Source organism: Saccostrea cucullata, unplaced genomic scaffold (assembly GCF_032062105.1).
Source record: "Saccostrea cucullata isolate Sc308-1 unplaced genomic scaffold, CSIRO_AGI_Scuc_v1 ctg2153, whole genome shotgun sequence".
NCBI classification, from domain to species: Eukaryota; Metazoa; Mollusca; class Bivalvia; order Ostreida; family Ostreidae; genus Saccostrea; species Saccostrea cuccullata.
In genome coordinates, this window is record NW_026936910.1 from 33,962 (window position 1) to 57,849 (window position 23,888).

The 23,888-nt window shown below is 32.7% G+C and overlaps 2 protein-coding genes across 3 annotated transcripts; both read right to left on the minus strand.

Annotated features, from left to right (window-relative positions):
* Nucleotides 1–7,040: 7,040 nt before the first annotated feature.
* LOC134246844 (uncharacterized) lies at nt 7,041–15,380 on the minus strand. Of its 2 annotated transcripts, none has more exons than XM_062729190.1 (7): nt 15,124–15,380; nt 11,509–11,612; nt 10,773–10,844; nt 10,249–10,349; nt 8,645–8,867; nt 8,191–8,333; nt 7,041–7,355 (listed from the first exon to the last, which is right to left on the minus strand). In XM_062729190.1, exons 2-7 carry the CDS (start codon nt 11,601–11,603, stop codon nt 7,054–7,056), a joined length of 936 nt encoding a protein of 311 aa, XP_062585174.1. In that variant the 5' UTR covers nt 11,604–11,612; nt 15,124–15,380; the 3' UTR covers nt 7,041–7,053. The 2 variants fall into 2 exon arrangements, with proteins under 2 accessions (XP_062585174.1, XP_062585175.1); XM_062729191.1 differs by lacking the exon at nt 15,124–15,380 and adding an exon at nt 11,779–11,836.
* A 2,273-nt stretch (nt 15,381–17,653) lies between these two features.
* Nucleotides 17,654–23,551, minus strand: LOC134246849 (uncharacterized). Its single transcript, XM_062729196.1, has 2 exons — nt 23,129–23,551; nt 17,654–19,105 (listed from the first exon to the last, which is right to left on the minus strand). Exons 1-2 carry the CDS (start codon nt 23,549–23,551, stop codon nt 17,993–17,995), a joined length of 1,536 nt encoding a protein of 511 aa, XP_062585180.1. The 3' UTR covers nt 17,654–17,992.
* Nucleotides 23,552–23,888: the final 337 nt, after the last annotated feature.

Below are 23,888 nucleotides of genomic sequence, written 5' to 3' on the forward strand. Positions count from 1 at the left end.
TGTTAAAAGTTTCTGAAAGCAAAATGTTGTTCTAAAGTCCTTGATTGTTATATTTATTTTAAGACAATGTCAGACAGATCATAAAGGTGAACACTGCAAAGGAACATAATATGATATTGAAGCTAAAACATTGATGTTTAGTTTTACTTACTTAATATACAGCCAAAGATACATAAACTATTCAATTGTCATTTTAAAGGTTGGAATTGTTAAAAGTTGATCATTAAACTCACCCGGTGAATGTTTGTCTTTTTACTGAAGCATTTGAAGATTGTTAAGATTTTAAGAATTTTGTTTCAAGGGGAGATAATGACGAATTAATGGAAAATTAATGGCATCTTTTAAAAAGCTTCTTCTGCAGAACCACTAGCCTGTAAGATGCACTTAATGTTAATAACTTCCTCAGGTAGTGTTCCAAGTTTTTCACACAAATTAATATCCTGATCAAAGTTTTACATAGGAATATATGGAGAAAAAAAATCTTTTTCTCCATACAAACAATGGGCCCATGACACTCATGTGGAAATCCTCAGGTAGTGTAGATTAATTTGTTCAAATCATGACCCCCGGAGCTAGGGTGGGTCCAAAAAAAAGTTTTACATAGGAATATATGAGAAACCTTTTAAAATCAAAATGTTCAAGTACTTCAAATCCATGCTTAGTGATATTTATATTTAATCAATCTCAGGTAGTATAGATTAAAGGTGAACACTGAAAGGAGGTTAATATTCAAGCCCCCTTTAAAACAGTAAACTTTCAGTTCTGATCTGATATTCTTTTTCAGTATTTTAACTTATCAAAGAATGCATAGTTGGTTTTTTTCTTTTGTTTTTTTTTTTATTTTGAAGGCATCTTTCAAATTATTTTTTGGTTTCACTGGAAGAGCATTCTTTTAAATAAACTGTACATTGATGTCTCTTTATATAAAAAATACGGTATTTGCTCTAAAATGTCAGGATTGTTAAAATTGTGTTCTGTAGTTGCTATTGTAGTTGGCTTAGTATTGATCATTTTGATTGTTATTTCTGTTGCTGTGATATTTCAAGTGGAAAAGTTCATATACAAAGAACAATAACAAACGAGTTCTGTTATCACAACATATTTTTTTTGAAATCTTACTTTGTTTTCTTATCACAACATATTTTTTACCTCATGTGTAATTTATATTTTAGATTTCAAATGTTATGATAAGTTGATTTGTTATGATTAGATATTGTACAATGAAGAAAACACCCCCTGTCTTTGTTGACTGTGTCATGATTGTTATGGTGTTAAAATAGTGTTGAATGATTATAGTATTTCACTATACTCGCTATATTTTGTACTTGGGTACATTTGTAGTTACGTGCATCAGCTAGAGTGCTTGTATTCTATGCCAAATTGTCGTGTAAAATCTTTTGTTTTATATGATGATTATTAAATACTTTTGTTTTTATATTGTTAAGTCTCGTAGACTTGTCTTCATGGCTAGATGTAATATTGTCTCATTGTTTTATACATGTTTATTAAAAGCCTTCCCAAAAGTTAAGTTTCCTTTCATTTTTAGCTCACTTCCACCAAGTCCACCTACTCTAGGCATTGTGTCTGCCTCAGCATTAGAATCAGGAGTCCCAGTTAAAGTTTTGGGAGCATGTCCATAAACTATTATGGATGACGCATACAGGGATGGACACTAACAGACTTGCCATGAATCTTGGGCCTGACCTACATTTTCAAGATGAGCGACAAGGTTCAAGTTTTAAGAGCAAGTCCATTCCTAAGTAGCTTTAAGCCTTACATAGACCAAATTTGACATTTCTAAACTTGCATTGATGATGCATCTAAAGATGGACACTTTCAAGTTTGTATTGGATGCTGGATCTGACTTGCATTTTCATTTTCAGGGTGAGAGCAAGGTCAGTGGTTTTGGAGCAGGTTCATTCACAAGTAATAAAACCTAAATTGTCTAAACTAGCATGGATATGCATGTAAGATCGATCACTATCAGGCTTACTTCAGATGTTGGATCTGACGTACATTTTTAGCTATCCTGAAAGAGCTTATGTAATGACAGTTTGTGAAATGTGATTGAACGTATATGTATTAGAACAAACGCCATATATCTAGATCTGAAAAAAAAACCTTGGTCAATTTTTTGTAAAATTTGTTACAAGTGCGCTCTCCGATGCGACCCTTAAACAAAAAGAGATAATCAGAAAAATTAAATGTACATGTTGCTAGAAAATATTCTCAAGAACCAATGGGTAGATTGTCACCAGTCAGATATGTTGTGGATTGAAAATTGTTCAAGACATCAACCTTAAGGAAAAGGTTGTCCCAAGGTCACTTCAAAGTTAACCAAAGTCAAAGTTTTGTTAAAACTTTGATATTTTGATTACTTTGGTGACTAGGATCATCAAGTCTTGTCAGTTGACCTCATATCATGTTGAATTAAGAGTAGGTAACTATGACCTACTTTTTGAATTTTGCAGGCATATTTGGGGCATTTTAAAACATACGATCATCACACTTCGTCAGTTGATGCATCTTGGATCCCCAAAGTATGTCAGCTATACTAATGAAAACAGGAGGGGATACTGTAGATTTGAAAATTTACAAAGGGTAGGAATCCTTGTTGTATATAAAGAAATTCATCACCCAAACAGAACAATAGCACACTCCCACAATCTTCACGAGATGCTACCGGTGACCAAGGGTGTAGTGTCTAAAATTTGTATATCTCTGAACTGGAATGGTTAAAGCCACTCTAAAGAACAATTTTGAAGAGAAAGCATCAGATTGTCAGTTGTTGAAATCGTTAATTAAACGGAGACTATGCGCCGTCTAACCAGGATGAAAGGTAAGGTGCCCTTGCCGTTGGCAGGCTACAGATTGGCACAAGACAGGTCGCTTTGGCAGGGGCAAGGAATGTTTCACAATCTGTTGTCAGCAAATTATAGTCCAGATAATCGTGCTACAGGGTCTGTTCAGGTTAGACCACGACCCGATCGACCAAGGGCATGCGTTGCAACCCGGAATCGGGACAGGATTTACATGTATTCGCATGTTTGCCTTCAGAAATCGTTTGGTAACAGCAAATACGGTAAGTTCCCAAGTTCAATGGATACAGGCTTACAGTAAGTGACCAGACCATCAAGCTAGGCTAGGGTTATTCAAAATTATTCAGGTGCGAAGAAGCTTAGAATCATCAAACTTTGTACATGTAAGTTGATATTCATCTTGAGTGCTGGAAAGTAGGTTACGAGGGGTGATCAAAAATTCGCGAACTATCTCTATATCTACAAAACCATAATTCAGATTAGAAAAAAAATTGGTACACATGTAGCCATACACAAGTTCTATAAATAGCATATGCTAAAAACGCTTTTCTTCTTGTTTGTGACGTCACAATGTGAAAATGACGTCACTATGCAGGTCACTTGTGACGAAAAAGTCGTACTCGTTCAATAATATAAATGACTGTAAAATTTATGGTATATCTTAGAAATCCCTTTTAAGTAGACTATAATAATTTGCACACAGTTTAATAAGATAATCGACTTCATATAAATTCCATCAATGATTGGATTGATCGTTTTAGTGAAGGAAGGCAGATGGTTAAAAATGATACTTGTTATATTGCCCAGTGAAAGCAAGTTTGAAAAGAGATTTGTTTTTAATTAAGCAATTAGCTATCAAAGACCTCCAATTTACACTTTGAAAAATAGCTGAATATTTCAACAGTGATATGATTATTGAATACCTAGGATATCGTTTACTTTAGATTTTAAACATATTAGATATGATAAAAAAGAGGCACCCATTCTCTACCCGCCTTGAATAAGCGTCTCTCGCGAGGAAGAAGATTTGAGTTTTGATGGTCGCAATGCTTATTCTTGGAAAGAATATTCTTATCCACCCATTCTGTTGCAGAGAATGGATAATTTTTTACAAATTAACTGTTCTTGTTATAAAAATTAACTTACATGGAAAGAAATGTAAAACTCAGAAAAATCTTTCAGCTTTTGTGACAGAACGCTACGGAGGTGGTCGCATGACCGGCTATCTCACGTGATTCGCGCATGAGCAGAACAATGGCAGATGTTCATTAAGATCGGGGAGGACTGATTTAAAATATAATCAACACTGAAACCAAATATTGTGTCTTTTATGAAAGTTATTCAATTAGTTCGCGAACTTTTTGATCACCCCTCGTTCTGTAAGCTACCTTATATACTTTTTAAAATTTTATGACTATTTTAAATCATGAAGTTACTCACAGACTTAGAATCATCAAACTTTTTCACTTGTTGCATCTTGGGTTCTCAGAGAATGTCAACTGAAAAACTGGTCACCGTGACTTTCTTTTGAGATCATTTTCGAGTACATTTACTAATTGGCTTAGAATGACCAAACGTTGAAGGCTAATGCATCTTGAGTCCTTGAAGAATATCAACCGGAAAGTAGGTCACTTTGACCTAGTTTTGAAATTATTTGTCTGTTTTGTAAAAAAAAAAGTACACTATTTTCAAACCTTTTTTCATATATATAGGTTGATGATATCCATCTTGGGTCCTCGAAGTATAGCTACTTAAACTGGGTAACCATGACCTACTTTTAAAATTTTATGGTTACTAGTATATTTGAATATTTCAGGTACTAATTGGCCTAGAATTATCAGACATTGTTGGTTGATCCATCAAGAGTTCTTGTAGTATGCATGTCAACTAAAGTTGGCCATGACCTACTTTTGAAATTTTATAGCTATATTTAAACATTTCAGGTACTGATTGACTTGGAATAAGCAAACTTTGTTGGTTGATCCATCTTTGATTGAGTCTAAGGAGTATGCCATGTGAAACTTTGTTAGTAAATGTACTTTGAGTCCTCAGAATAAGTAAAAAAAAAAGGTAAATCATTGTAGTGACCTACGAGGGTTGTCCCAAAATTCTGTAGATAAGCGTTGTTTTGTAGGAACCCTACGTCATACATGAATGAAACTTCGTATATAGGTTAAACCAACACTATCTAATAAATTTATGAACAAATATGGAGTAACTACACAAATTATTCCAATTTAAAAGACAAATTTCATTGTCTGGTTTAGGAAGGCGGCGCAAGCCCAAAAGTTGCAATTAAAATTTGGTATATTATATTTAAAATCCTACGGAAAAGTAATTACTACCCCATATTTTATTTAATGGAAATGAAAGTTCTTAATATTGTTTTATAAACTATATTTCCTCAAATTTTGGTGTGTATGGTTTCATAAATATGAATTTTATAACTTTTATATACATGGGGTTAAAATCCGAATTTTTTAAAAATGGCGGCTGCGTTGGCCCAGGCGGCGCACTGGACTATGATCAAGTGTTTTGATCCTGAATTCACTCTTACAGAAATGTACCAGTCATAAATGTTTGGTAGACTAGGAAACTTTTTCTCCTCCTTAGTATTTAAAATGACTAAAACGGTTTCTCTATGTATATGTCAATAACAGTAATTAAAATAAAAGACAGGGCTAAGAAATGGGCAAGAGTTCCATTGTGCAAATTCCATTAGAGAAAATAGACAAAAAGCTCGTAGAAATATAGCGTTTTCAAATTATTATTATTTCATACCTATACATGCATATACTTTGTTTACATATTTTAATGTTCTATCATATCATAGTAATTAAGATATTTTACATTTATAACTATAACCGTTTCGTTTAATTTAAGAATTTGATTCTGGTAATTGAAATATTTTCTCCAAAAATTTGAACCGTTGACATATGTATTTTTTGACGTTGCAGATTGCTCCGGGTGTTAGAGAACTATATCACTTTAAATGTTATTACTCGAAAACTTTTCAAGTAAACATGATAAAACTTCGTAATTTATCTGCCAAGAACATGCTTTATCCACCCTGAAAATTTTATAAAGATACATTAAAATCTTTAAAAGATATGAGCTCAGTCTACGAAATTTTGGGACAACCATCGTACTTTTGGAATTTCAAAACTACATCTAAATATTTCAGATGCTTAGAGACTCAAAATCATCAAGTTGAGGCATTTGGGGGCATCGAAATATATTTAACAGAAAGTAGGCACAAGATTTGAATCCCATGTCTATATCTTAATATCAAAAATAATAAGGGGCTTCGAATCATCAATTTTTCGTGTGGGGATGGTGGATTGCTTAAACCATTACATAGGTCTTAATGATCTAATTTTGGAATTTCAAGGCATCAAATAGAAATGTGTTCAGATGAGCAATTATTATACGAGACCCTTTGGTCTCTGGTTTTCTGATGAATCACCAGATAAAAAGATTTGTACCAAGTCAATTTTAAGAAATTTGAAGATATATCTGATCGGAACTTGCATAGGTGATGCATCTACTTGTAGATATATGCACACTACCTCATCTGCTTTGGAAGAATGGCCTCTTAGATGAGTGATTATTTGTCCTATCTGGACCTGACGTATATGGATGATGGATGGACATTTACATACTTGCTTTTGGATGATGGATCTGACTTATAATTATCAAAGTACTGGCTACATTGTTGTTTTTGGAGTAGCTCTACAAAGATATTACCTGTTACACATACAGTATGATGAAGCTTGCATTGGGTGCTAAAAGAGGATGGGCATTTCCAGACTAACTTTGGATATAAAACTAACCTTCGTTTTTGTGGGTGATATGGAGTGTACACAGTCAGGCGAAACTTTGACAGAAGCTTGGATATTCCTGCTTAACTTTATTCTGCATGCAAACTTGAAAAAATGGTGAGTTTTGCCTTATAAATAACAGTTTTTAAATGAGCTTCGTAATGTTTTTAATTTCCTTTGTTGGATAAACCAAATCTTTTTATCGATGTATAAAGCTTTCTCATAACAAAGTAGACTGATTTGCAAAACGTTATGTTAAAAAGGACAAAAACACTTTTGTATCAGACCAACATGTAACGTTTTCAAAATCACGTTTTATTTTTGTAGAAAGTTAAAATACAGTACACAAAACAATAAAAACTAGAAAATCAAATGAAGATGAAGCATTATTATTATTATTATTATTTTTGATTTCAGTATCTGACATCGGAATAAAGCATTTTGTTGGTAAAAGTTTGATCATCTGATTGATTTGACGCAAGCCTTTCGAACACTCTCACTTTTCCTGATACATCGCCTTTATTTTGATACTTGACTGTCTGATGTCCCTCGGACTTAAAACTAGGGTTAGGTATCATTGCTTTGCTGTAATAATCCCCCGCACCGCCCCCGACTGTTTTGGATCTGACGGGGCGTTCGTAATCGTGGATTGCCTCGTCTGCGGCGTTCCCGTACAAATGAAGTTGATCGTACATTTCGGGTGTTGATGTTACTCCTGGAACGAAACGAAAATTTGAAAACCAAAAAAAAAAAAAAAAAATAAAATAAATAAATAAAACCTTTTGTACATTTTTTATATTAAAGACAGATGGTACAAACAAACTTTTGTTTAAAAACTTGAAAATAAGAACAAGAGTAATGTTTTAATGAGTAAAACATGTTTCACCACGTTGTTTTTAATTTTTCGTTAAAAAATTCACAATAATGGGAATAAAAGTGAAAAATATTGGACGTATAGATTAATAAGAATGTGTGCACGATAGACTTTTGAATATCATAGAATGTATACAATTTTTTAATATTTCAAAAATTTATCATTTGCCACATAAATATATACCAATCCAGGTATCATTTTTTGGGGGATTGTATCATCTGTCCTTAAGTGTTTATTTATTGAAATTGATTTATGTGATTAAATGATATTTACTGAAGTTTTATTAATACTCTTTTTGCACATGTATACGGTTCAGCATAGATGCGATAGTTTGTGTCAAAAAAAAAGACCCGTGTTTGTTTCACACTTACTCAATATTTCAAACTGAATACTAGTAATTATGAACTGGAATGACTTGAAATGACAATACAGAGGGATTCCTGATAAACGACGATGCTACTGATTCTCACGAACCAGTTCTAAATATTTAAATCCTTCAAATTCTTATGTGAATATAGTTGTCTTTCAGTTGGATATTATTGTCCCCCAAGTTCTCGAAAGCAGGGAAGATTAAATCTCATTTCTCTGTCATTCTCTGTCCGTCTGTCACAAAAACTCCATATCCTTGGTGATATAAACAAAACCAATCCTCTTTAGGTTTCAATATGTAACATACCTCTAGGGGGTTTGTTTGTATTGAGATTATAGAGGTCGTTTTCAAAGGCTCCCCCTGATATCTGGTCTGGGTCTATCCCGTTCTCGTGGAGGGACTGCCCTCGGTACATCTCGGACTGGATTATTGCCTCCTTGTCTTGTTTCCTATAACAAAATTCAATATTTTAAACAAATTAATAAAATTATATTTTAGAAGAGTTTATAAATATATTATTAAGCTAAATATATGTACTTTTGTTCTTTTATGATTCATTTTTAGAGGGGGGCATTAAACGCCACAAATATTTAAAGATGTTGTAAGTAGTGTGATTAACGATATTATCGGTGGATAACATTAATACCCCTCTAATACTATAAATTTCTAAATATACCCACAATTAAAATCACCCGTTTCATTATTTTTTTTATATTTCCAAGTTAATTTATTCCTTCTAATCAATAAGCACGATTCGTACTTTTTTTTGCGGATTTTGAACATGAGCCCGACAAGTGCAGCGGCCATGACAAAAACAACAGCTAACACTACTCCAACAACTGCTCCCTCCGACAGAGCGCCGCCATTTCCGTCAGCTTCCTCTAAAGCGCCCTCTATAGGATCACCTACGTCATCTGGGTTTGTCGTGGTTGTCGTTTGTGTTGTAGTTGGAGCTAATGTTGTGGACGGTGTTGTTGTAATGACTGAAATATATATATTGAAATAATTAAGGTTTTTGTTTGGATATTTTGACTGTGTTTAAGATTTTGAAAGATTATGTCTTGAGAAAGAATAACATGCATGCGTATGTGTCCAGTTACTGTTTCTTACTCCAATGTGAAGGTCAGGAGGTCAATTAGATTGGTATCAAAAGAAAAGGTTTAAATTTTTATGCCCCGTAATCCAAGATTAGGGGTTTATAGTTTTTGCCCTGTCCGTCCGTTTGTCTGTCTGTTTGTCCGCAAAAACTTTAACATTGCCCTTAAATTTTGACAGAGTGGGGCTATGACTTTCTTATTTCACAGGTGTATTCATTGTGCCAAGAACTTTTAGTACCACAAAATTTGACCTTTCGACATTGACCTTGGAGGTTGACAAACTTTCACACCAAAATTCAAAACTTTTACTTTGGCCATAACTTTTGAACAATTGATACGGAGACTTTCATACTTTACATCTCTATTCTTTGTGAAAAGGCCTTTTATTGGATATCATAAACGTTGACCTTTTGAGTTTAACCTTGGAAATTGACCAACTTTTAAAAACTTTTACCATGGCCATAACTTTTGAAATGCAAGGTCTAGGGATTTCATACTTTACATATCATCCATATATGACAAGACCTTTCACTGAATACCAACAACTTTGACCCTTTGACCTGGACTTTGATCTACTTTTTAAGAACTTTTGAACGAATGATGCTAGGGCTTTCATACTTCACATATGCAATATTTGTGAACTTTTCATTATATACGAACAACTTTGACCTTTTGATTTACTTTTTTAAAAAAAAAAATAACCTTGGCCAAAACTTTTGAAAGGTAAGATCTTACATATTTCATACATGTAATCCTTGTGATAAGGCCTTTCTTTAGAATCAAACAACCTTGGCTCTTTGATCTTGACCCCGGAGTTTGACCTACTTTAAAATAACTTTAACCTTGCTCACAACTTTTGAACAGGTGCCCTAGGGTTTTGTATTTCATATACGTATTTCTTGTCGGAGGGCCTTTCTTTGGGTACCAACATTTTTGATTTGCATTTGAGAAAATTTAACCTTTGCTATGTTGCCATACAGGGGCATCAGTGTTTCCCAAACACATCTTGTTCAAAATATGAAATTTAATACACTAATGTCTAGGTCATGGCATGAAGAATGTTTGGTATTGTCTTAATGAATACATGTGAAAGTGACATACTATGCCTTTCACATGACATGTGCATTACTTTTCTAAAGTCTGTGCACTAAACGTTTAAATGGTTGTGGCCAATGTTAAGATTTCATTATTAAGGTCAGAAGAAGGGATGTAAAATTAACACTCCTTCGATACACTTAGTTGTTTGAGAGATACAGCGAGAACTTACTTAGGACACAGCGATTCCCTTCCTGTATAAAGCCCGGGCAGCAGTATCTCTGTATGGCGTACGTAATCCGGAACTTGATGACTTTTTGCAGTGAATAGACACTAAAAAGGTGATTTTTTATTCAAGTACAATGTTATGATTAATCTTGCTAATCAAACTGAGAAATAAATCCTTTGATTGAGTTAATATCTGATTCAAACATATTCCAAATATACGTTAGTGCCATAAGATGCCATTTCTCTCCTTTGGTACTATTTTGCTTTATGAATACATGTATCGAGTCATGAATTTTACTATGTAGCGTCATCTACTAATAAATGGTTACTTAACTAACGGACGTAAAATGTGATTAACTATAGCTACCTAGTAACTGGTCATTTCAAGCACATCAATTTTCTTAATAATACAGCGGATGGAATTTAGTATTTGAATTAATATTGATTCACGCCTTTGAATTGTTAGATGTATTTTAAAGTAAAACTCGCGTCTTACAGTAGTACTATCAGGTGAACTTTGACACTTACGTTTTACAATCTGTAGGGGTGCTGCATCTTTGTTTAGATACCCTTCTTGTCTCTATGTACGAAACTTTCTGACTGAAATAATAAAATTTAATTTTCACTTTTTATCTGTTGAAAAAATATTAATGAACATTCAGTACTTTTTGTTTCTCGATTTAAAACATGTATATGTAGTTTTAATTTTTTAGAATATATGAAAAATATATAAAAAAATGTATATGTGGTTGCAAGCATGTACTATTGCATTTTAAATTGTGGGGAAAGGGGTAAGAAAATTATGTTGACGAGAGTCTACAAGCCATACAAGATGTTTTTGTGAATTCTATGCCCCCGATGGTAACACAGACATTGAGTGGGACGTTGACTGAAGTGATACTCGTACACACTAATACTTCAAAGGGCAAGAGTTAAAGGCTAGGTTGAGTTTTACTACAGACAGACAGACAAACAGACATACAAGACGAACCCCCCCCCCCCCCCCCCCCCGCGGGATCTTTTGATTCAACGGCAAAAAAGGGTAAGTCTCCGCTATTCGATAAAATAATTTTGTCCATCTCGATTGTAGGAGGTGTAGAAAAAACAGATTTCAAGAATGTTTTTCATTTCAATTTAGCTGCAATTCATTATTATCCAAGCTCCAAGCAAGGTCAGGGGATTGCACCCCCCCCCCCCCCCACCCTCACCTCCCTGAAACAAGGTGCATGAAAATATGGTCCTATATGTGCACATATATACATACGCGACAGAACGTGTACAGACATTGTCACCCTCCAGGGCGGATACGATCCCGATAATCCCGCATACCAACACCAGTGTCATTGAAAAGTAGGTCATTGTGATACTCTATAAAACAAAACACAATCAAATAGATACAAACCATTCTCTTATTAAAAAACAGATTATGATGATTTTCTAGAAAACAAAACACAATCAAATAGATACAGACCAGTCTCTTTGAACAGAGACCTTTAATTATGCTCTAAATCATGAACACATGAACACAACTCACTTTGATTAAAATAATTTCCTCGATTTGTTCCTATCTCGTGTAGGGACAATTAAAAAACAAAGGAGCGGATCGAGGATCTGATTTTAGTCAGTTTGAATCATATATAATATTACAGTATGGACGAATAATACTGATGATTTTTTTTAAGAAATATAAAATATGTTTGCTTTTTAAATTTATACCACATTTTAAATACCCCATGATCATGTTTATAAGTCGTATTTCTTAGGCTTTATCATATATTATGGACAGAAGATACAGACAAAACATGGATGTCTAGATTATATATAGAATATTAAGAAAATGTAAACCTTCTAAGACGTTCAAAATTCTGCCACTCTGAAACCATCCTTATTAATCTAGACAAATATTTTTCGCATCAAATCCCATTTTAGTGAAAATTTAAAAAAAAAAAAATAAAAACTGCGCGGTAAAATATGGAATGCCATATACGACAGCCAACTGCTTAATGCCAACTGCTGACTGCTTACTGCCAACTGCCACACATATTTGAATACATTTTATATTTGTATTGATATTTATTTGAATTTTCACAAATAAAGGGGAAAAAAGGCACGGATCCAGGACATTTTTTCCAAGGGGGTCACCCTGGGAAAATTGAATTGAATAAAATAACCAATATGTAATATTCAATATATGCGGTTGATAAAGTACATTGTTTTATTTTTTTTTACTTGTTTTCCTCTTTGAAATAGGTAATAAAATGACTATTTTCTGCTTTTAATATTTAAAGAAGACCCCCCCCATCCCCCGAAGACAACAAAACCTTTGAAGAGAGAATAATAATAAAAAAGATTTGTCGTTTCGCAGAGAAAGATGTTTTGAAAATAAATTTCCGTTTTCCTTTATATTCTATAGTTAAAATTTTCCTCAAATTAAAGATGTATATCTCTGTATGTTATAATGTTTCACATGCATAGATATGGAGGGGGGGGAGCATTTAAAATTTGTACAGTCATGCGTTAAATAAACTAAACGAACTACCGGTATAACTGACCTTGGACCCTCCACTTAGAAAACGCCGATCAAACATTTATATCTGTTTGTACAAATAAAATATGTTTTACATGCAAAGATCTAGAGAGAGGGGTCCAGAACACCCCAATGAAATTTGTTAAGTTATTTAATGCACAAACTAAACCAACTTAAAGTTATTTATGTATAAACTAAATCAACTAAAAGGGACCTTAGAACCCCCTCCCACCCCAACCCCCTCCCTTACCGAAAATGTGGATTCGTGTTAAGTTGGTATGAAAATTGTCATACACATGAAGGTATGACGCATAAGAACCCCCTCTCCCCGGCCGAAATAAATTTTCAAATTTAGGAAAGGACTTTACGTATTTTTTTCTTGTCAAGAAATTTCTGGGTTGGATTTTTTTTTTTACCAGAGTTACCCTCTTGGAAAAAATGTCCTATAGATCCGCGCCTTTTTTTTAAAATTAACATAAATATCAATATAAAAATAAAATTTATTCAAATATATGTGGCAGTTGGCAGTAAGCAGTCAGCAGTTGGCAGTAAGCAGTTGGCTGTCGTATATGGCATTCCATAGTAAAACCTATTCATTTAACTCAATAAAACATGACTCAAGTTGTTATTTTCAATTTTTTGACAAAGTTTCTTTGTATCATCTGTCCTTAAAGGAGCATGGACTCAGTTACAGCTAAAGATTTTTAAAAAATATTTTTTCATGTTTTATATTTACAAATATCAAGCAATAGCATTTCTCATGATCACCAAAAATATGAATATCAGTTGTTGAGATACAAGATTGATTAAAAGCTCCAAACCTTTGTTATCAAAACAAAGCCCGTGTCACGTTTTTTGTTTACATAAGGTTAAATATACATACACTAATACATGAATATACAAGTATGTTCGTTCAAAGTAAAGTTTTTCAATGAAGAAGTTAATTCTAAATACGATTAGTTTCTGTTGATTTGCTGAACCTTTTTTTTCTAATAAATATGATATTTTCTGCATGTAAACAAAAACAAAGCACGATCCTTATTTACATCATAAAGAATTTTAATTTCTGTATCTCTCATTGTAAATCAACAAATAATGTTCAAATTTTTGAAACTGCTGATCATTAGAATTGCCTTGGCTAGGAATTGTAAACATTCAAATTGGTTTAAAAAATCAGTTGAAACTGTGTCCATGTCCCCTTAATAAGTATGGACTTGAGCTTCAGTTGATTCGATACGCAAGAGCATGCTCTACGTATGAACAATTTCTAAAACGAGGTAAATTATTGACAAGCAAGTTGATGAAACAAGGATATCAGCAGTCTCGTTTAAAGTCATCATTTCGTAAGTTCTATGGTCGATACAATGACCTTGTCAGCAAATACAATTTAACATTAAGTCAAATGCTGTCTGGCGTTTTTCATACCAATTGTTAGTCCATTATTTATACACTGAACTGACGACAGATTTTTTTCGTTATTTCCTGATCATGACAAGGAGCACACGGCGGGTGTGACCGGTTGGCAGGGGATGCTCACTCTTCCATGGCACCTGATCCCACCTCTGATGTTTCGGGGGTCCGTGTTTGCTCTTCTACTATTTTTATTGTTTTATGGACTTTGAGACTGAATACTGTTCATTATCTCCATATCCTTCTTCCTCATTAGCATTTTTCATGGTTACATGTTCCACCATTTATAATACATTCATTGCATATGCATGTATCATATTCATAAATTCATGAGCTCTACCCAAACAAAGTTCGCGATGTGTGTAGCAGTTCGAACTTTTTAATTTCAAACTTCCTTAATTATTTTCAACGCAATTTAATTCAATTCATTAAGTTTACTGGCCAATTAAGAGCCCTTGTGGGAAAAGAGAATGTACATATATATTTTAAAGACCTTATACAATAATTACATTCTCCATTCAAATTTGTGTTAGCTATATATAACTTATTGGTCATATATAAATTAACCTGTTACTATATGTGTATTAATTAACCTTGTACCTATGGAGACGGCTTATATAGGTTATGCCTGCTGCCCAATCTATTTATGCATTTGCATAATAAAATATGTTCAAATCAAATAAAATTATATTCTCATGCATGAATTATATGACCAATATGATTTTCTACAACACCCCCACCCCATCCCACCCTAATACAAGCACCCTTTGACTGTGCCCTCATTTACATTCAATAAATGTTTTTTTTGATGTTAATATCACAGAATTAACATCAAATTAAAAAAAAAACAAATTTCATGATTATACATGTAGTATCATCTTCACACATATTTATAATCACATGTCAACATCGATTTCAAACAAAAAATATTAGTATACTAACCTTGATTAAGTTTCAAGTGAGCATACCCATCTAACTGAATCACAAAACAAGTTTGACAAATAATGAGAATTTTCAAATACCGTCTATTTTGAATTTTCCTTGTGTATTAACTCACCGTATATGACAATTGTACAGTGACTATAGTGAGTTGGCGATGGAAGAGAGATTGTCTATTTCCGCTATTGCTTCAGATAATGGTCACTCTCAATGACAAACACCGGTAGTCAGACGTAAGAGTCGGAACTGATTCACTGCCTAGTTCACGAGCAAAGGACTTAGATTTTTAAAACTCAAAGCTCAATATCGTGAAAATTAATACCAAAAATAGGTCGATTCCACATGAAAAGCATTTGGCATACTTTGAAAATAAACGAGAATAATAGATGTAAGATAAAGAACTTGGTATTACATATATTCTCCCCCGCTGATAATTTTCATAATGAAAATTCAAAATACGTTATATGACTAATATGACCAACACCCCCGCCGCCGCACCTTATTCCCACCCTCTACAAGAAAAAGAAATAATTAGAAATACTTTTAATAACATTATAACATTACTCGATCCGCCAGTATGAAATCAAAAAAAAATATTTCATAACCCCCCCCCCCCCGCTCTCCTAAATCCCTCTACCCTACCCCTCGCTTTTTCAAATTAATTTGAAAATTAACTCAAAAGATACCTGCGTTGCACATCTGTAACTTTAATTCCCGCTATTAGATATGCAGGGAAATATTCTAATCATGTACTATAGAGAGGTATGTAATGCAATATAATATGTAATAATAAACACACAATCAAATCAATTTGTTAGGATCCGTGAAACAAATTATCAAAGTTTATAAAATTTTATTTCATTTCTGACCGTTCAAATCGTGACTCACATCCTTCAACCCGTTAATCAAAATAATTATTATATAAAAATAATAATAATTTTCTTCCTTAATTATACATGAAATATATTGCGTATAGAATTTTTGTGTTTTATTTATTTTAGTCATGTTAGTTGTAATTTCAAAATATCTATTAATTTTTATATAAAATCATTCTACCTGTACTCAGCATGCTCTATGCAAGTCAAAGGTCTGAACGATTGTAAACAGATTTTGTAACATTTATGTACAGATCATGAATTTGGACCAGACACTTGAGAAATGAAAGAGGTGATTTTTATAAACGACATGTTAAAAGATATAATTTATGTCAAATTTCACTGTGTGTTCAAAATTTAACATTTTCAGCATTAGGCTTAATTTTCTCTTCATCTTAAAGATTAATCATAAATGTAAGATGAAAAAAAGGAATGGCATACCGAATTTAAAGTAGCGCGACTCAAATGACCAATAAATGTATAATGGACCGCGTGCAAAATAATTTTTGTCAGTTTACATGTATAGATGAAGTAAAAAAAAAGGATTGTGGCGAAGCACAAAAGTGCCATGACACAGTCACAATTAAATTAATATTAAAAAAGAAGATAAAAACAGACATTGCCTTTTAATTTATTTCAAATTATGTATTTACATGTATCACTACAACACATTTGTACATACAGTCCAAAATTACTTATTTTCTTTAGCAGGCCTATCTATAAACATCTGAAGGGTATAATAGATCGTTTTTTTTTTTTTGTAAATTATGAATATATAATATTTACATATCTTGGATCGTTGAGTAGCGATTTTCGAAGTCTCTTCTGTCATAAAAGAATAATCCTATACTATTTAAAATATTTTCAGTAATTGCGACAGATAAACTAAACGCAATCAACATGATTAATTTTAGAAATAATGCACTTCTCTATTTTGTTTCATACGTCTTCACATGATATACATGTATGTACATGCATTTACTATTATAGTTCCACAATAAAATTTAATTTATTATGAATATAATAATAATAAACTAAGTAATAAACTACAACTTTAAATTAATTAGAGATTTCACATTCATGATAAAAATGAATAAGTAATAATGATATTAAATCTCCGTATATGCTGAGAATTTTTTTTTTTATTTTATGAAAGATGTCCTATATTTAAGTTTAACGTTTTCACTCTGTCACATAATAGGGAAGAAAAATCTACGCTGATTAATTATACAACACAATGTTTATCTCACACTTTTATCGCCCTTGTAAATGGGCAAGATAAGTTATCGTTCTTGAGTAGAAACCTTTTGAATGAAAAATTGATATATCTCTCTCCCTCTCTGCAGATACAAATTTATCAATATGTGAGCCGATCTTTTTTTTTTATACAAAGTGATTTCTGCACATTAAGTGTTATTTGGTTCGCGGTCTACTCTTACCACCAAAAATGAATCTCTTGGAGCCTTTTTTTTGCTTTGTAATTGTAGAATTTGTTTTCCTCTGTCGCGAAAGATTGATCGTCGGGGACTGATTTCCAATCTATGATTGACATAAATTTCACAAATTAAGATTTTACACGAATAAACGTCGGTTAACAGTAAACTCGGAGAGAAATTTGGATTTCAGTAATTACAAAAATATTACTTAAACCACTGATATTGATAATTAGATCTTAAAGAATAGTATCAAGTATAGTATTATTGCATCAATATCATGTATATTTGAAGATAAACAACTATGAAATAAACCTTTTTTTAAATAATGACTTAATTATAATTCATCGTCATTATGGCAAACGCATTGTAAAAAAAATAGCAAGTTTCGAAAATTGATCCGAGTGGATATCAAGTTGATAACAAATATAGTCACTTGTCACATTTGTTATGCATGTGATGAGGAAAATACATTCAAATAAATAAAACTGTTTTTCATAATATATTCAAAGTTGTATACGATAATGATTTGAATTACAGAATTTGAGTTTATATTTAGAGTCTCTATTTTCCCCGTTTCATGACGTCAGACTGACTCTGGGACCACTCCACTGTGATGGATTCCAGCCTCGTTCTACAACACCCCCTACACTGGGACAAGGATGATCTCACCTTACCTTTCACCTTATTCAAGAGTTCCGTGAAAACGCACTTAATATCGACGTAGGCAAACCAAGGTATAGGCGTGAGTGCGTAGGAAACGCAACCCAAAACGTATACAGCGTCAAAAGATTTTATACTCGGGCGACACCAAGAACGACTGCAAGTTATAATGATCAGCATATTCAGTATGTAAGGCGCAAAGAACAAGCTAAAGACAGTCGAGGATCCGAGAGTCGCAATCAACATTGAATGTAGAGTTTCATCGTGACGCACCGCGTCATCGGCAAGCAGACGATCATATGACGCTTTCTTGAATCGGTAGTACAGGAAAAGAGCAATACTGAGGATGACAACAATAAAGAAAAGCAAACTGAACAAGAACACTCCGGCGTAACGATAATTTCGCTCCATGAAATGATAGCACATCAGAGAACTGTATTTCTTTGCAAAATCAGGCAGGTTCTTCATTTCTCCAAGTATAATCATGGGGAACAAGGCGACCTCAACAAGCCATGGTAACGCAAACAGAAAGTATGGAATTGCGGGCCAGACTCGTGATGTGATGTTAGATGGGCGAGAGAGTGACTGCCGAACCTTCAGGAAGAGGCTGGTTACTATGGTGATCTGGATCATGCTCATGATGTGAGTGGAGGAAAGTTTGAACACAGAAAATAGTTTACACAGAACAGCTCCATGCAACCACTCATTGTAAATGTGGCGGCTGTCACCAAGCGCATTAGTGATTGTACCAAAAACTAGATTGCAGACGCACATTCCGGCAACATTCCAAAGCAAGACAACGGAGCGGAGCTCTTTCCTGGAGAGAATGATTAGGAGCAGGGTTAGATTGGAGAATACTGCTACTAAGCTGATGGTGGAAACGGACAGGATGACAGGAGTCCGGTCATGCCATCTAGCGCTCCAACCCGATGTGGTGTTCTGGAAGGTAGAGTTTCCGGTGACATTTATTGGTGTCTCCGTCGTAGAAAGATTCAGAGGTAAGTTTATGTTGACCTGTTGATTAACAAAATTATCTTATAAATATAACAAGTTAGATGAGATTTTCTTTTATTGAAATGGATATTATTTTTGCAATTCCAAATGGAAGTCTATCTTACATTGAAATCCTGTTTCGACTAAGGTAACAACGACACCAATATATAATAAATGTAAAAAAAAAATCATCGACCACTACAAATCTCACCAAAGAAATTCAATTGGAATAAGAAAAATTATCTTACCATTGCTATAAGCTATTCGATAAAATAATACCTTTCTCTTAAGAGAGCAAATTCTAACTGACTTCGGGGTCAGAACAATGTTTCCTCATAATTATTTTATAATTTTATCTTTAATACAACGTATGCATGCGTGGTGCTGAAATGTTAATAGGACATGCTACACATAGCACTAAGTGGTACATACTATCACAAGCTCATTCATAATCCTTGATTTATTCCATGATAATAAAGGCCTTATTATTCTGTACGATTATTATTCAAGGAGTAAAGTATTAGTTACCTTACCTAATTTACTGATAAAGCATCGAAGTGAAATTGTATAATGCAATTACTTTTTGTCAGAACGTTCTGTATATATTGCATCTTTTCTGAGTTTTCCTCAATCATAATTTCATAGCTAGAATCTATTTTGGAAAGCTACATTTATCCCTAAAAAAGTAACAGCTATAATCATTACTATAATAGTATATAATAGACATATAACGTGGACAGTGCCCTACAATAGTAGTAAGACATCAAATTCATGTAATTCAGATAATGGGACAATATTCTGCATGTTCTGTGTGCTTGAATTAAACTTGTGTGTGGCTAAATTGAAAATTACCATTGAGTACTTCAATAAGATAAGTTGACGAAGGACAAGAGGAGAAATCGCTTTTGTTGTGCACTGCGCATCAAACCAATATCAGGATTTTTTCTGAGAAATTATGAATAATTGGCAGAGTTGCGAAGGTACATGTAGTTATGAACGTCCTAATTAATTTTAGTTCTTACATTTTTAATTTTTATAATACCCCATTCTTTCAGTGCTGGTCAGCGGGGCCTGCATGAATATGAGATTTTTGCCATATTTTCTTATCATTTTTTCAGGTTAAAATTAGCATGATTAGTGTTGGCAACGAGTACCCGGTTAACCGATAAACTGTCGAACGTTGCGAGTATCAGTTGGTAAAACTCGGATAAAATAATTTCTACATATAGTAAAGGCATAGAAAATGAATGTTTAATAATTTATAAATGTATACTAACTTACACATTTCCCTAATTTTAGGTACCGTTTGACTTGATTTAGTGTATGGTTGTAGTGAATCAAATTGTTTTGATTAGTTTTCACAGTTTATATAATTGATAGCTTTGATTGCTTGGGGTATACATATATTGAAGGCCTCAGTTATAATTACCTAATTTGATAATTTAACGAGATGCCGCCGCAGACATATTAAGCTTGGAGTTGTAACAAAAGAACAGCTGATTCAAAATCTGTTAATTCACCTAAGATTAAATTATTCGGAAACCAGCAATCTATAGCTACTGGACACTCCACATATCAACTATTAATTATGGAGTATGTAAATAATTATCCCCCTTGACTGCAACATATTTCGGAGGCTGAAAAAGAAAGTTTAAAATGGTGATTGACGATGAAGTATTTATTTGCCTCTTTGGGTCGAATTCCCTTTTAATTTTCTTTATTTTAAAATCGTAAAACTTTGACGCTATCGTATGCATGTATTGTAAATATAATTTCCCTATACAGTATATTTGTGCAGTACTAATACCTATTAGTATTGGATAAAATAAATTATAGACATTGATACTTTTACCAAAAATCATCCGAGTAACCGGGTACTCGATCGTAAGACGAAGCGAGTAAAAGGTTACTAAAAATCGTCCGATTTCCCAACACTAGTTAAAATATAACAGAATGTCCTGATTATACACATATTAAGTCTTTTTTTTTTTTTTTTTTTTTTAATTTTTTTTTTATTATACCATAAAATATTAAAATACAATTCTTAGTGCCAGGGTTGGGGCCCTGGGTTCACTAAGTAACATACATAATACACATATATATTACACAATCATAATGTGACAGGACATTTTTTTCACATATCATTCACACACCTTTCGCTACATAACATGCATATGATTATATTCATAATAATATTTAACAACTGAAATCTTAATATAATCAGTGAAAAGTTGTTGTACATCTGTAACTGCATTGTTTTTTCAAAAATATTAATCATATTAAAACATTATCAAATTCCATCGTTTTTTAAAACTGTCCATTTCCCCATTTTTCTTATAAATATATTTTTCACAATTAAAATAATACATAACCTCTTGTTTGACCTTCTCAAAAGATGGTACACATTTTTTTGCATCTATTTCTATAAATATGCTTTTTTATTATACATACTACTAAATTAAATATATTGTTATATTTATAATGTTTTCCCAACAAAACATCAACTTTGTTTAGAGATATATCAACTCCAAACTGTTCTTTCATCCAATCCAGTACATTTTCCCAAATTTCTGCAACACACTCGCATTCCCAAAAAAGATGACAAAGTGTCTCTGGGTGTTTCTTACAAAAACTACATAAATCTGAGTCAGTAACACCAATTTTGTGTAAATATGTATTTGTAGCTAAAATTCTATGTACAATTCTATAGTGGAACCATCTTAACTGTATATCATTTGTTATCAGGTCCAGCACAATACCCCGATAAAGGTATATAACTTGATAAAGCTATATAGCTTTATCAAGGTATTTAAAATACCTTGATCAAGGTATTTTATGTAATGAAAATTCCAAAAAATTCTTTAAAAATTAATTACTGAAAGTCGAGTTCTGAGTTGTTGTCAGTAAATTCACCCATGCATGTAAAGTACTCAAACACAAACAAATCAGTATTAAAACGTGTCGTAAGAGGAGACGTTATTTTATGCTTTCTTTTTGATACCAGAGTGTTTTTCATGCACGAATAGACACACTGTCAAAAACTCAGAACTCGACTTTCAGTAATTAATTTTTAAAGAATTTTTTTGAATTTTCATTACATAAAATACCTTGATCAAGGTATTTTAAATACCTTGATAAAGCTATATAGCTTTATCAAGCTATATACCTTTATCGGGGTATTGTGCTGGACCTGGTTATGTTAAAAAACAGAGTGTTTTGTTTTTTCCACCAAAATTCATCAACATTAAGTTCTAAAATGTTTTCCCATTTCATTTCACTTTTTGGTTTTTTGTATTTCTGACTAATAAAAACATCATAGAAATCTCTTGCACCTTGTTTGCTTTTTGTTATTGTTTGTAAGAATTTTGGGAAGAAAGGTTGATTTCTTTGAATTATATTATGATCATAATTCAACTGTAATTTTCTAATACAATTTGTTATGCCTAAAAACATTGTAAAAGGTGTTTTTAAATCATATTGTTTACAAAAGTCTTGGTATCCTAACAAAGTCCCATTTGTATCATAAAAATCAAAAACAAATTGTATACCTTGTCTCAGCCATGACTTATAACAAACACTTCTGTTGTTTATACATATTGATGGATTATACCATATGGGACTTAAAATAGATGTTTGATCATCAATACATAATCTCAAATCCAACAATGCTGAAAAAACATCATTCCAGAAAACATTTTCCGTATCTTTCTTAAGTTTTTTTGAAAAATCCCTACCATAGATAACTAAATATTTAATGTCAGGAATTAAATCTTTTAGCAATTCTTTCCAGGCTGATTTACATGAACTATCAAACAATCTGCGAATCCATGTAATTTTTAAACTTTTACAAAATGAATCAAGACATGTCATTCTCATACCACCGTTTTCATAACTTTGGCATATAATATTTTTAGCCACCCTAGCCGTTTTGGTATTCCAGATATAATGAAAAAATATAGCTTCAATTTCTTTGAGTTTTTCTTTAGAAGGGCTCGGTAAACTAATTAATAAGTGACTAAATTTAGGTAAAAGCAAGGTTTTTACTACTGTTATACGACCTGCCGTTGATAAATGTCTTCTAGACCATGATGATATAAGCTTTTTGACAGAGTCAATCTTTGGCAAAAAATTCAAATCAAACATAGTGTTTGTGTCTAGATCTACACAGTATGCTATACCTAACACTGTAAATGGTTCCTGTGACCACATCAAGTTTTGATATTTATCACACAAGTTATCATCAGTATGAACAGTAGATCCAATCCTAATACATTGAGTTTTATCATAATTTGGCTTCAGTCCAGAGAATTTGGAATACTGATTGACTAAAGACAAAGCTGATCTAATTGAGTCTTCTGAACCATCCATTAATAAAACTGTATCATCAGCATATTGTAGTAGTTTATATTCTTTATCTTCAATAACAATGCCCTTTATTAATTTATTATTTCTAATCATAATTCCCATTATTTCTGCACATAGTAGGAACAAGTAAGGTGAAATTGGGTCACCTTGCCTACAACCTCGTCCCATTTGGAAAAATTCAGAAAAAATACCATTTTGAATAACACATAACTTAGGTTCTCTAAACAAAATCTTTATCCATTTTAAAAAATTCTCACCAAAATTAAAAAATCTGAGAACTTTAAAAATAAATCTCCAAGAAATAGAATCAAATGCTTTCTCAAAGTCAATCAATAGAACAAGACCTGAATGATCATTCTCTTTACAATAATGTATGATGTCATATAATAACCTTGAGTTTTCACCAATATATCTACCAGCAAGAAACCCTTTTTGATTT